Here is a 14,651-nt window from a genome sequence, read left to right as displayed (position 1 = left end):
CCTGGGTGTGTCCCCTCCCCCTCCGGCCTTATGCCCTGTGTTGCAGGGTAGACTCCTGTGACCCTGTATGGGACAAGTGGTTCAGAAGATGTCTGTCTTTTAGAAGCTATTGCCCTATCAAGAGAAACTGCTATAGTGGAAAATAAGGCCCACGCTGGAGGAAACAATCCTGTAAGCAAAGGCAATACATTGGCTGATTTTTGGACTAAGGAAGCGGCCCCATCTATTTTGGTGATGGTCAGATGTTGTCTACCAGGTGCGGATGGGACCTGGGCATTGCCTGGTGCTTCTGCACAGGGACAGGCTCACCCCTTACCGTCCCAAGGAGACCTTGCCAGAGTCCCCCATCACGAGTCTACCAGGTCTAGCAGACTCACTTCCAGACAGACTTCTATGCAGACCTTTGAGGGAGCACAGATTGCCTCAGCGCCTTTGGTACTTTGTGCTGGCAGGATCAGCAGTCGCTGGGGAAGATGACTCCTAAGGAGGGGCCAATATAATGACACTGAGAGGGACAGGCTCGGCCCTTACCATCCCAAGGAGCCCTTACCGGCTAATGTGGATTAATGTAAATAGTTAGTGTTAGTGTCTATTCCTGCACATAGTCCTGTGTTCCTTTCTGATTGGCTGCCATGTTGCTTATGCTTAGTCTGCCACGGGGGAGTTCTGAGGGGTTCAAGGGGTGACCTCCTAACCATTGTGTGGAGTAAGGGGGCTCAGAGTGACCTGAGGGAACTCTTCAGTGTTGAGGGACAGCTTTGTGCTGTCTGTGGTGTTTTTGTTAACACTCCAGTTGAAAAGACATGTGTGTACATGGTCAGTAAAGAACAATTTCCAGGAATCCTGTCTCCAGTAGCTCCATGAGGGACGCCACAATACTTTCAATATATGCACTACAATTGTACGAAGTGATATGAGATGGGGGGCCTATATGGAAAAAGTGAAGTACTACACATTAGATCTGTTAAGGTTAATGTGGATTGTATTATGATGTATTTTATGAAATATAGAAATAAATATTTCTGTATTTTCCTGATATGCTTTTTGTAATGTTCAGCAATCTGTAATTTTTTTTTTTAATTTTGACTGTATCAGTTTAGCTGACATTAAATGCCAATGAAGCAAGACTGACTGGCGCACTCTTGTAATGTATTTAAGTTGTTTATTCAGATTATATTCCTATACAATCCTTGAGATCTCACACACACACACACACACACACACTTTCAGAACCGCTTGTTCTATAGGGGGTCACAGGGAACCGGAGCCTACCTGGTAACACAGGGCGCAAGGCTGAAGGGGGAAAGGGACACACCCAGGACGGGACGCCAGTCCGCCGCAAGGCACCCCAAGCAGGACTCGAACCCCAGACCCACCGGAGAGCAGGACTGTGGCCCAACCCACTGCGCCACCACACCCCCTATTCTCCTTGAGATCATTCGCTGAAAAATAGAATAGTGTCATGGCAGTGACTTGTTCTGGTTTAAACTCTTTTGAAACTTTAAACTGATTACAATAGCCCCCATAAGTCCAATCTGTACTGCCTCACGCCAAGCTACCCTCCCAGATCCGGCATGCTCAGTGTACCTTAGCCCTTCATTCAGTTTAGGCTTCATAAGTTTTGAGTGAGGGGTGTGTGGTGGTGTGGTGGTGCAGTGGCGCAGCGGCGCAGCAGCGCAGCAGGTTGGACCAGGTTCTCTTCTCTTGTGGGTCTGGGGTTTGAGTCCCAGTTGGGGTGCCGTCCTGGGTGCGTCCCCTCCAGCCTTACGCCCTGAATTGCTGTGTTAGGCTCCAGCTCTCCGCGACCCTGTATGAGACAAGCGGTTCAGAAATGTGAGAAGTTTTGAGTGAAGTGGTAGTGATATAGAGACAAAAATAAGGTACTCATAATTCAAGGATTAAAGTGCCCAGGAATTCCCCTCCAGGGCATTCTGGTGTGTTACAATGGACCTGTGTGAGGTATTATCAATAACTGTAATAATGTAGTGCTATCTTTGTACAGTACTGTGGCATGCAGCGCCGTGAGTTTGGATGGGGCGAAGCAGGACGCAGAGGTAGCATTCATTCTGAACGTTTTTTTCGAACACCAGCACACAAGGAAATAATGCTCTCGGTCGAGAACCTCGTTTCCTTCAGGACCTGCATCTCCAGCCAGCCTTCCCAGCCTGCTTAGCATCCCCAGGCTCTCTTCTCGTTCTCTCTCCTGGCAGACACAGTCACCCCCTTATATTCCCCGTATGTCACCAAATGCTAACCAATTACAATAAGCACATTTCCCGCTGAAACACAGTAACGCGGGTCGTTACAGCACATTTTTAAAGGAACAAACAATATGTATGTTGTGACTGCTGGACAAGCAGTTATCAACACTGAGTGACAGTCGCATGTACAATACAACATTTTTTAATGAAATGCCCCAACACAGACTGTGAAATACTGAGTTTTAAATGTAAAGTGAAAAATAAAACGATCTGTCAATCATATTTAGGTAAAAATTGAGTGTTAGAATTTCACTCTTTTAAATCTAGGAAAAGTTGAAGAAATGTTCTGTCTTGTGGCATTCAATGTCAGCCTAAAGCCTACCTAAAGTAAATTTGTAAATCTGAACAAATTTGAACAAATTTAATAAATTTCTTCAGGTATATTATTAACGAAGCTGCAATGTGTACAGGCAGCCCCCGGGTTACAAACCTCTAACTTACGTACAACCAGTAGTTACGAACCACCCCCTTACTGACTGGAAGTTAATTTTTTTTGTTACCTTTAAGTAACAATTAAATGAAAACTTCATAATTAAGCCTATTATATAAAAAAGTTAGAGTTACATACAATGGTTTATAATAACAAATGGGAACTACTTTGCGATGCGCATCAAAACATTGCGCTTCCACAGCAGTTTGTGAGCTCATGGGCATGTGAGCCTGAGATAGGACAAAGATGTACTTCTTTTCAGTCAGACTGTAACGTTGATGACCTCGCCCCAAATGTCCGCACCTGCCCAAAATCCGAGTAACGGGGTACAAAGAAGCTGCCCCTGCACACCCTGGTTGTAGAATCTCATCTGAGAAGCCCATCTGTCTATCGTTCTCCAATGAACCCACCACAACCTACCCAACATTGCGAATCCCTCATTCTCCTCATTACCTCGTTCCCGCTTTTAACCTCCATGGCTCCCGACACTTGCATTGCCTCCTTGACTATGACATTGGATACTCCGTAAGACCTACACTTGTGCATTGATCGACCCACACCTGTCCCCGACCACGAATCTCACCTGCTCCCTTGTCTACCGGCAATAAAAATCTCGCGACTGGGTCCACACCCATACACATCTCAGTCTCCTGCTCGCTCAGTATGACATGGACTACGTTGCTGTTAACAGTGTCTTGTGTGTTACTGTGTTTAATTTTATTTTTTTTTTCTGTTTTTACCCTGTGGCGTCCTGTCCTGGGTGTGTCCCCTCCCCCTCCAGCTTTACGCCCTGAGTTGCCAGGTTAGGATCCGCGACCCCGTAGGGGACAAGCAGTTCAGAAAGTGAGTGAGAGTGAGTGAGTGTTTTTACCTTCTTAACTATAGCACCAAAGCATAAATGTAATGCAAGAGATGGTGAGGCATCAAAGGAAAGGAAAATGATCACGAGTGAAACTCAAGTGTAAATAATAAAACAATCAGAAAAAGGTGGAATGCCAACAGATACTGGAAAAGCAAACATTAAAGTTTCTTTATTGTTTTTATACCTACACAAACACACACACATTCTCTCTCTCTCCTCCTCCTTTCTTTCTAGTATAAACACTGTAGTAACATTTATTATTATTTTTATTGTTATTATTATTATTATGCCTTGTTTTGTTATTACTTTTGTTACTGTATTATTATGTTAAAGAAGTCAGTGTATCTGGAAATGTTTAATGTTTTTTATGCATAGAAAGGTGCACTATATACTATATACTAAGACAAACATTTGACTAACTGACATTCGACACGAACCTTACCTAACTGTTCCTATTTATGTACAAATCCAACTTAAAGAGAAACTTAGGAACGGAACTCATTCGTAGTCCGGGGACTGTCTGTACATAAAAATAACCGCAAGGATATTGGTTCAACAGAGCTAAGCAGAAAAATAATATTATTTTAGAAGGTAAGCAAATAATTTAGTATTTGTGAATGTGTGTGTACATCTGGGGAAGGAAGAAAAGGCTTCACCAGATCTTTGAACTCAAATATACTTTGTCACCTGAAAGGTGCAGGTTCACAAACACAATCCCACAGTTAATAGTGACATATCAGGGTGTAAAGTATCATAAGAGTTTAATAGTTCCCTTTACATTCTCATTGTTCAGGGCTCTACAGACCCCAGTGCTAGAAGTGTAAAAATAATAATAATATTGGAATTTTTCACTTTGAATATTTATTTTATTTCCTTTGAACTAATTAAAACCCAGTAGAAAGAAAATAATTGCAGCCTTAACCTTCCGTTTTGCTACAAGGTAGGTGTGAACATTTGAAAAATGTGATTTATTCCATATATTACCATAAAACATTAACATTACACCACCAGTATAATATTTCACGATGTATGTGTTCTGCTGGCTGCTTACAAACAATTATATATGTATTTTGTCTGTCAAAAAACATTATCAGAAAAAGAAATGCATGTTATTCAGGATAGCGATGCTATTTATGTTTTGGGTGAATTTGACCCCAAAGAGAACAGACTGTTAAAAAGGCAATAAAACAAATTTAAAAAGAGAACTGATCATTCCAAGCACTTGTTCGACAGGAAAATTAACTGTAACACACCGAGGCGGCGGGCCCCGAAGTCAGACACCCACAGCTGGGACTAATTGCTGGCTCTATTTCTTCCCCTGGGTCCGCCAGTGAGAAGAGAAAGAAGAGAGAAGAGAGAGAGGCACAGATGCTCCCCTGAACACTGACCCCAAATCCCGTGCACAAGCCCACCCTCGATCCCGAGTCCCAGGACAACGTGGCGGTTCCAGACTCCCTACCCCCGAACACCTGTTCCCGGTTCCCCCATTTCCCCCCCTGCTTTGTGTCACCTCCCCTGCACCAGGGTGAATAAAAGAGCACGAGCACTAAAAGCACCTACCTGGTTCTGCCTCTGTCTGTTGCACTAACTATTTGCAAATTTGCAATATAGAACATCTCGCACAACATCCTAGTCAACTGGACTATCAGGCATGAACCACCTCTAGAACCCAGGCATAAAACTCGAACAGAAGGTCCCCAGTCCTACAGAATGTTAATACAAGCTAACCATATGCAGTACAACTTCCAATAGACGCATATTCCAGTACAACAGGAGTGATTGACAGAGACAGACCCAAGTTACATTATGACCACATAATCACTTCCGAGACAAACTTCATATATTACATCACAGGCTTCCAATACTTTTATGTCATATTTTGCAGGCTTGTTGGGCATGTACTTTTGAAACTGCAATTTTCCTGTTAAAGGTACCAAACACTTGTCAAAAATCCCATATGGGTATGGCTTGCAGAACAGGGCTGATGGTGAACCCACCAATTCCAAACACCCTTTATGGCTTCCAGCTTCTCATGTTCCCTCCTATGTAATTTTGTGTGTCCAGATCCATTGTATTTAATATTGCTTTATAGCTGGAGCCATAAAGAGAATAAACAGGACTTACATAAACAGAACTTTACATAAAGAGTACACACACATTTTCAGAACCGCTTGTCCCACACGGGGAACCGGAGCCTACCCGGCAACACAGGGCGTAAGGCCGGAGGGGGAGGGGACACACCCAGGACAGGACGCCAGTCCGTCGCAAGGCACCCCAAGCGGGACTCGAACCCCAGACCCACTGGAGAGCAGGACCCAGTCCAACCCACTGTGCCACCGCACCCCCTTCTACCTTACAATAAAACATAACTAATTTCACCCATGATCTCTTAAATTTACCAATCCTTTGTCAACAACCGCTTGTCCCAAGCAGGCCTGCGGCGAGCCAGAGCCTACCTGGCAACACAGAGCACAAGGTCCAAGGGGATGGGGACACACCCAGAATAGGATGCCAGTCCACCACAGGGCACTCCAAGCAGGGCTCAAACCCTAGACCCACCACACAGCAGGTACTGGCCATGCCAGGCCGTGCTACGCCATGCCTCTTAAGTTTATGTAATGTGTAAATGTTCATGTAACTTATAACTTTGAGATCATACCTGTTAAACAATAGATAATCATTCACGCAGCTACTTCTGTAATGTAACATAAATGTTTATAATTATTAAAAAATATATTACTAGGAAGGTGATTAGGAATCATCAATATCTGGATAAAGTTTCATGCAGCTACTCGTGATAAACGTTGGTTCATATGGTGGAAACAAACTAACTGTACTTAAGAATTATGTGTCTGCATTTATGTCTCTCTTTCTGCTAATGTAATGCACATATAATATTTCCTTTGAGATGTACAGAGCTTTCGAGAAAAACGTCTGCTAAATGAATAAACATAATACAAACACACACACGCAGTCTGAAACTGCTTATCCCGAGCAGGGTCGCGGTGAACCAGAGCCTAGCCTGGCAATACAGGGCCCAAGGCTGGAGGGGGACAGGACACACCCAGGAAGGGATGCCAGTCCGTCACAAAGCACCCCAAGCAGGACCTGAACCCCAGATCTGCCAGAGAGCAGGACCCGGCCAAACCCGCTGCGCCATTGCACCCCCCCCCCCCCCCGAAAATATAATACAATACAATAAAATATGGGATTTTCTTTTTTAATTGCAGTTATTTTATTTTATTTTTTTTTTTGAAAACATTACTTAACATGAAGTGTTCACTGGCATGTGTGTTTTAGTTACTAAAGGAAAAAATTTCAGTAAGTGCAGCATGTCCAAGCGAATCTTTACAACACCTGTGACGGTTTTTTCTTATATTTTAGCTTCCAAATACCTGATTCATTACAGAAGTTCTCTGCACATGAGATTGCTGGCTATAAGTGTACTGCATAGTCAGGGGTAAAAGAGAGTAATGACTTCATTGACTTAAAATGTAAAAAATAAACCTGCATTATGTGAACATTAATATATACACCATTGGATTACTGAGTGTGTTTGCATAACAATTTATTTCAGCAGTAGATAAATATGTAAAAGCAAATAAAGACAGGGTGTGTAGGGTGTGTAACAGTAATTTAACAAGACATTAATTTCCCTTATAAGTCCTCCTTTCACAAATTTAATTCAATCCAATCAATTTTTTATAGACTGCTCTTCTTTCTGGAGTGACATAGAGCAATGTACAAGATTGCAGTACAAAGTTAGTGATAATATACTAAAATAAATATGAATAACAACAGACCAAGCCATATGGCCAGGGAGGAGAGGAAAGAAAAAACTCCCAATCCCTAAGGAAGGAGAGTACAGAACCTCAAGCATCCGAACACGAGATGCCTAATAAATGCTACCTGTTTTTTCTCAGGCTAATGGGATTTACAGCCATGGACGTATTTAATGAAATTGATACACATACTGTATATATAGCCACTTGAATAGGTGCTTGGTACACCCTGGACAAGACACCAGTCCATCGGAGGGTTTCTATTCACCCATTCGCACACTAAGGGCAATTTAAAGTCAACAATTCACCAAACTGCATGTCTTTAGGAGGAAACCCACACAGACACAGGGAAAACAAGTAAACTCCACACAGACTGAGCAGGGACTGAACCCACATGGAAGATGAGGAGTATGTACTGTATGCACTGTACACACATATATTTGATATATATAAAATCAGCTATCTTCATTTGCACTTCACAAGTGATAACACAATATCAATAAAATAAAACAAAAAGTTACATACATTAAAGATGTAATTGTTTTCTTGCATTGAATTCTGGACAGCAGAAAAAAAAACTGTCATATGAAGCTGAATATCAATATTTGCTTTATACCAGACTTGCATGATTTCCAAAGAGAAGGATGTGGACACCATGTCTTAATACATCAGGCCTCACCCTTCGTTGATATTGTATAAAAGCACCTGTAGAGTTTCTAGTATCATCACAGCACCCCTTCTCAGTCAAACAGGTGGGAGAAAAAACTTTCATTCATTTTGGAATCTTGCGGTAAGATCTCTTCCTGTATTTTAGTCATGAAATAATATGCTTTAATTATCTACATCAGATCTTAATACAGTTTATATAACTTGCATTACAGCTCAGTAATAGTATTTTCAAATATTTTTCTATTCCCATCAGTAATGTAGATTTTTTTTTTAGAATGAAATCACGTGAATTACTGAAGGTTTGCAATTTGCAAATACAGCAACACATACACACATTATTCAGATTATTCAAAGCAAGGTTATTGTTGAGTTTTGTACTAAAGAAGGTTAAGCTACGTAGTGATCGTAGAAGTCTGCTGAAGGAGATCCACTTTGACAAAACATAAATGAAGCAAGATTTACTGCGTACCATTTTTTACAATTAGCTGATGCTTTCCTTCAAAGCAACATGTAATGTTAAGATGCCTGCAATTATTTACACTTTTTAACAGTAAGAAAATTTTTGGTAACTGCTTTCCTTAAGGGTACTACCACCAGAGGTGGAACTTGAACCTGCAACCTTTGGGTTCAACAGTAGCAGTGCTAATTATTATCCTACAAGTTGCCTGTGTTTCACTGCACCCTGGATTGCAGTAATTTATGATGTCCTCCCAGTTCCACTTGTTAATGTAGCTGGTATTCTGTTTGTTTCACTGGGGTTTCTATACAACTGTAATCTTGATTTGCTTCATGAATCTGTCTTGTTAGCAACTATAAGGAGTTCCCCCCCCATCTACTTACAAAAATCCATGATGGTCCACTACATAACAACAGTGGCTCTGCTGTTTTACCTGCTTCCGTGGCATGGTTGTGGGTACGTATTTTTAAATAGAAGTGATTATCAGTATTTATACCTTGTAAAATGTACACTGTATGTTAAAAGGTTAAGGAGCAAAGGGATACAAAGTGGAGGCTTCAAGATGAATCTTTGGTTATAATTTTAGAAAAGCCACCAAAATACTTGATAAAATTTTATTTTCTAATAGTGAATGCTCATAAGACTGTATAAATAAAATTCTCACAGAAGAGCCAAATATTCTTAAATTTTAAGAGGGGGAAATGAACTTAAAATGTTTATCGCAAAATGTAGTATATTATCAAAAATATGTCGCTTAGAACTTTGATCTTCTTTTTCACTTTCAGTGCGGAACAAGAAGCAAGACCGCCAAGATTTTTGTCACACAGAGAACCACACAGGCATAGAGGTATAAAAATATCAATAAAGTATATCAATTCAGATTCTCCAATATTTCTTTATTTTGAACAATTCATTGACACTCAGGCTTGACCCTGTGTCAATGCAAACACACACACACTGTCTGAACTGCTTGTTCCATACGGGGTCACGGGGAGCCAGAGCCTAATCCAGCAACACAGGGCATAAGGCTGGAGAGGGAGGAGACACACCCAGTACAGGACGTCAGTCCGTCACAAGGCACCCCATGCGGGACTCGAACCCCAGACCCAGTTAAAATGGAACATATTGCATTAGTTTTCATTTACAATAGCATTTAAAGTTATACATTGATCTGTATTGTTAATCCTTGCAGACTGATGATATTAATTTCATTTACATATTTTCCTAAGGGAACAATGGTGGGTTTTTTTGATATTGTTTCCTGGCATTAGCCTGTGGGATTATATGATTAAGTTCTTCAACTGTGAGTTTCTGCCAAGGCTTCTGTCCACCTGGCTGGGACCACTTTAAGAACCGCTGTTTCCAGTATATCGCCATCAAGAAGAGCTGGGCTGATGCAGAGGTAACAGTGTGATGACTGTTAGCAGAAAGCTAAAAATGTTCAAAATGTAAAGATTTCTGAATTTCAGACATATTTATTATTAATTGTAATTTTTCTGCAAAATAGCTCCTTATTATGTGACTGAAAGAGGTTAATTTGGCAAGTATTGCATCTACCCAAATGAACCACAAAATAATGGAAAATATCCAGACTAAGATATATGGAGTACCTACAGTGTGTGCATTCCCTGACATTTTAAATTATGAAGCCCTAGAAATCACATGCTAAACAGACAAGTGTGTCCAGGCAACCACCTGAACACTCCTTGGACCAGAGACTGAACAGTAACATTTTCATTTATAGTAATAGTGACAAGTGTGTACGAGAGCCATCCGAGTGGAGTCTCTTTCTGAATGCATCTTCATCACCATGTTTGTGTGCAGATCCAGTGTTTGTCTCTGGGAGGAAACTTGGCTTCAGTCCACGGTGAGGATGAGTTTCAGTTCATCAGGAACCTAATCAAGAAAAAAGACCCCGCAGAGAATCCTGCCTGGATTGGGCTAACCGACTGCCAAAAGGTGTGACACCCATTGCATGTAAAATTCCGCATGTAGACAAGGTTCCTTCTTTAACGATCTAATTTTTATCTAATTTCTTTTAATCTAAGTTTTAAAATTTCCTAAGTATGTGTTATTCTTGTCAAGAAATAAATGAACAAAAGGCATATAACATCAGCATTTCCTGATACAAAACAGTGTTTGAATTGCAGTTATTTTTATTCCATAGGCAGAACATATAATGCAAAATATACAGTATATTTAGCTATCAATATTATGTGTCCAAGTCATTTTACAAAGGGTCTGGGGACACACTCAGGATGGGATGCCAGTCTGTCACAGGACACCCCAACAAGGGTTCGAACCCCACACCCGTCACACATGGGGTACTGGAAGAATCCACCGCACCCCCGAATAGTAATAACTTTCATTTCTAAATGAGAAATAATTCTAAATAAACATATATTTCAGTAACCTCTTCCAACCAGCACTGTACAGATGTTAGGCTGCTGCAAACGCTGAGAAGAAATGTATTACCTGTAATAGGTATATTCTGTTAAGTTAATGTGATCGAAAATAAATTTGAATTCACCAAATTTACTCTCCTTGAGAACAGTAACTTAGTTTTCTTTCCACAAACACACCAGCATACACAACAGTTCAGTTGAAACTGTTTTTCATTGACTGAAGTCCAGGCTGCCTGTGAGTTTCTGAATAACTGAATCTGCATAATGTCAGTTACTTTTTTGTTGGACAGAGTAATCCAGGGAGGAGGTGTATGTTCCAGGGTAGTAGAGGGTGCAGTGGAGGGTGCATTAGTTAGCACCATTGCCTTGCACTTGAATGACCCAGGTTCAAACCCACTCTTCAGTGTTGCCCTTGAGTAAAGCTCTTGTCCTGAGTTGTGCTGATTGAAGTTACACATCTGTATAACTGGTTGAACCATTGCAAACAGCATAGTGTAGCAAGTTTTTGTCTTGGACAAAAGGACCAGCTAAAAATAGTTAATAGTTACTCTGCTGTGGTAAACTGAGCTGAACACTGACCTATTCTGAGCACAGCTCTTAGTGTAGTGGTCAGAGCTGCTGCCATTAGATCCAAAGGTCCTGAGTTAATTTTTATTAGATAAAATAATCCTGGGAGAAGGTGTATGTTACAGGGCAGTAGATAGTACAGTAGTTGGAGTCAAACTCAATTTTCTGCATGACTACTGAGTAAAGCCCTTACCCTGAATTGCTCTGATAAATTGAACTAAACACTGAATTGTTCTGAACAGCTGATATCATAGTGACTTGGTTAGACTTGCCGCCTTTAGACCCCAAGGTCACAGGTTAGAATCCCACCTCTTGCTACAGTATCCTTAACCAAGGTACTTCTCCCAAAATTACTCCAGTAAAATTGTCCAGCTGTATAAAAGGGCAAATATTTGTACAATGTGACATTGTAAGATGTTTGAGAGAAAAGAATCAGCTAAATGAATAAATGTAAAAGTCACTCATTGTATAAGTGGGCAAACCTTTGTAAGTAGCTTTGTATAATTAACTTTGTCTTGTAGAAAAAGATTAGTTAATAATATTAACTGCTCTTGTTTGGCTCTCACATCCTTCTGCCTGCTCAGAAGGGCACCTGGCTGTGGTCAGATGGCTCCAAAATAAGTTTCACCAAGTGGAACACAGGGGAGCCTAACAATATGAATGGCGGAGAGAACTGCGTGCACACAAATTGGAGCGGTACGTTTGGACAAACTGTTTCAGCCGAAGCATCAGTATCAGTACCAGCTAAGCCCACGTTCATTTTTCAGAGGCACACGTTGTGTTTTCACTGCCTCACAAATGCAGTCACACCTGTCCTCACACTTTAGAAAACTGAAAATATTTCTCAGAATTTACATCTAGAGTTTGCACATTTGCTTTTCTCAGTCATGCCCCTCAAGATACCGTGTTCAAGGGATGGCTGTAGTGTGAACTGCTCTTGTCTTTTCTGCCTACAGCACAGAAAGCGTGGAATGACATCTCATGCATAAATGCCTACGCTGCTGTGTGCGCTCTCAGATTACACTTGTGAAGCATCATGTGAAGATGTTACCTGGAGAGAGAGGGAGAACCAGCCATCTTCATGATGCAGCATCCCACTCCCTCATGGGTGTCCAATGGGCCTTTTCACACTTTGTTTTCTATTCAGTTCTTCATTCACCTCTTTCTTTGCTTCTTCCAACATTCAAATAAAACCTTACATTGCATCACAAATGTGATCCTGGGATTAATGATTTTCTGTCTAAATAATTTTTCAAAAAGAGTCCATATATTTCAAATTCTTCTTTTTATTAATTATAGAGATATTCTCTTTATTTGTTTTATTTTTTTGAACTGAACTCTAATACTATATTCTGTGAAATCATTTTCAATAGAGAAATATTCATTTTCAAAGCAATTACTTGAGGTTTGGAAACAGAGTCCAGTGTAACAACTGAAATATGAACTCACATACCATAGAAAGGGGACATCAAAGTCCAAATGTTGATATTTTACATCCTTCATTTTGTGTGTGTGTGTTTTTCAAGAAAACACCATTTATATTACGTATATAAATTACTATTACTAGTAATTTATATACGTAATATAAATGATATATACTGTATACATCATTTATATTATTATTATTAGTATTATTATTATTACAGTATATATATACATTTCAATGTTTTTAAATATCGAGAATCAGATTCGCAGGAATACAGTAATTTATACGTAGTATTACTATAGTATTACTATTATAAACTAATATATCACTATTACTTAACTAAGCACCACCATTAAAGTGAACATTTCGTGTACAGAGCTTGGTAAAAACAGGCACATGGAGAGAGACGGCACCAATGACCTGTAATTCCAGCTCATTCACTAAACTACTAGAGGTACCTTAAAGATGACTGAACTTAGATGAATTTAGGATCTTGAAATAAATATTATTATTATTATTTTATTTTTTATAGAGCGCTCTTCTCACGCAGTGACACATATAAATCCTTTTGTACTGCTTGTATACTAGACTGTAATATTTAGACTGATAAAACAGTATTTCGGTGTAATTTACAACTCATTTTGTAACTTTGTGTCTTCCCAAGAGCACTCACCTCCTCAAACCTAAGAAGTGAGGTATCAAGTGTATGAGGTGATTCATTTGATTTGGTGTCAGCTTCCCAATTCAGTCTCTACATGTACTGTATACATTATCAAAATTTTCACCGTTGGTTATCTGTCTCCCACTATTATTCTATTCAATATATACTGTAAAAGCAAGGAGCTTTACTATTAGGCTGTAGCTTGATGGAATTACCTTCTGCTGGTGCACATAATGATGAAACACACACACACACACACACACACACACACACACACACACACACATTTTCAGAACCGCTTGTCCCATACGGGGTCGTGGGGGAACCGGAGCCTACCCGGCAACACAGGGCGTAAGGCCGGAGGGGGAGGGGACACACCCAGGACGGGACGCCAGTCCGTCGCAAGGCACCCCAAGCGGGACTCAAACCCCAGACCCACCAGAGAGCAGGACTGTGGTCCAACCCACTGCGCCACCACACCCCCTCCTGATGAAAAACAGTGCCAAGCAATACATGACAATGTCTGGTTACTTCATCATGCATTAGTTCATATTTAGCCTCATGTTAACTGCCATAGGGGTTCTTCCAGTGGTGATGATGTTAATCTTGAACTTGTGGCTAAGGAAAAACAACAAGTGTACTCCGAGCTTTTACTGCACTTGCTGCCTAACATCAAGCTGAGAGCACGGACGCGCGCGCGCACACACACACTAACACCAACAAGCAGGTCATTTATATGTTAACCAGCACTACAAAACAGGAACTACAATCTTTGCCTTGATCTTCCACTGTGCATGACCTGCTTCTTTTGCCTAGTATAAGCTCTGTGTCAATGGCTTCTTGGCAGGACAATAAACAGAGGGAGGAGCTTGGAGTCTGGAAGAAAAGGCATTGAGCAACTTGTCTTTTTCCACTGACTAAAAGTATACAGTGATCCATTAGTCATTTGCAGAGCCACACAGGCCGGAGACAAGTGGGCTCCCAGTGCCTGGAAAGGACCATCAGCTTGACGGATCAAGGCTTGAAGGACCCATACTAAACCTTGCAGGCTACAGTGGCTACACATAGTAGCTGTGTCCTACTTTGTAACTGCTTTTTAAGGTTGAATTATTATCTTTACTGCTCACTTGA

General features: G+C 40.8%; 1 protein-coding gene across 1 annotated transcript; it reads left to right on the top strand.

Moving 5' to 3' along the window:
• The first annotated feature begins 8,027 nt into the window (after nt 1-8,027).
• Nucleotides 8,028-12,645, top strand: LOC108942086 (lactose-binding lectin l-2-like). The gene is made up of 7 exons (XM_018765158.2): nt 8,028-8,087; nt 8,812-8,917; nt 9,247-9,308; nt 9,781-9,863; nt 10,286-10,420; nt 12,018-12,129; nt 12,390-12,645. The coding sequence occupies exons 2-7, from the start codon at nt 8,853-8,855 to the stop codon at nt 12,461-12,463; spliced, it is 531 nt and encodes a 176-aa protein (XP_018620674.2). The 5' UTR covers nt 8,028-8,087; nt 8,812-8,852; the 3' UTR covers nt 12,464-12,645.
• Nucleotides 12,646-14,651: the final 2,006 nt, after the last annotated feature.

Source organism: Scleropages formosus, chromosome 10 (assembly GCF_900964775.1).
Source record: "Scleropages formosus chromosome 10, fSclFor1.1, whole genome shotgun sequence".
NCBI classification, from domain to species: domain Eukaryota; kingdom Metazoa; phylum Chordata; class Actinopteri; order Osteoglossiformes; family Osteoglossidae; genus Scleropages; species Scleropages formosus.
The sequence above is the reverse complement of the archived record's forward strand: the minus strand, read 5'-3'. Positions and strand labels throughout refer to the sequence as shown.

What these genes read in the sequence shown, in the direction of transcription:
- LOC108942086 (XM_018765158.2), top strand. Translation starts at nt 8,853, where the DNA reads ATGATGGTCCACTACATAACAACAGTGGCTCTGCTGTTTTACCTGCTT. An exon ending in AGAACCACACAGGCATAGAG is followed by an intron (nt 9,309 to 9,780) that starts GTATAAAAATAT and finishes GTTTCTGCCAAG; the next exon opens with GCTTCTGTCCACCTGGCTGG. An exon ending in AGAGCTGGGCTGATGCAGAG is followed by an intron (nt 9,864 to 10,285) that starts GTAACAGTGTGA and finishes GTTTGTGTGCAG; the next exon opens with ATCCAGTGTTTGTCTCTGGG.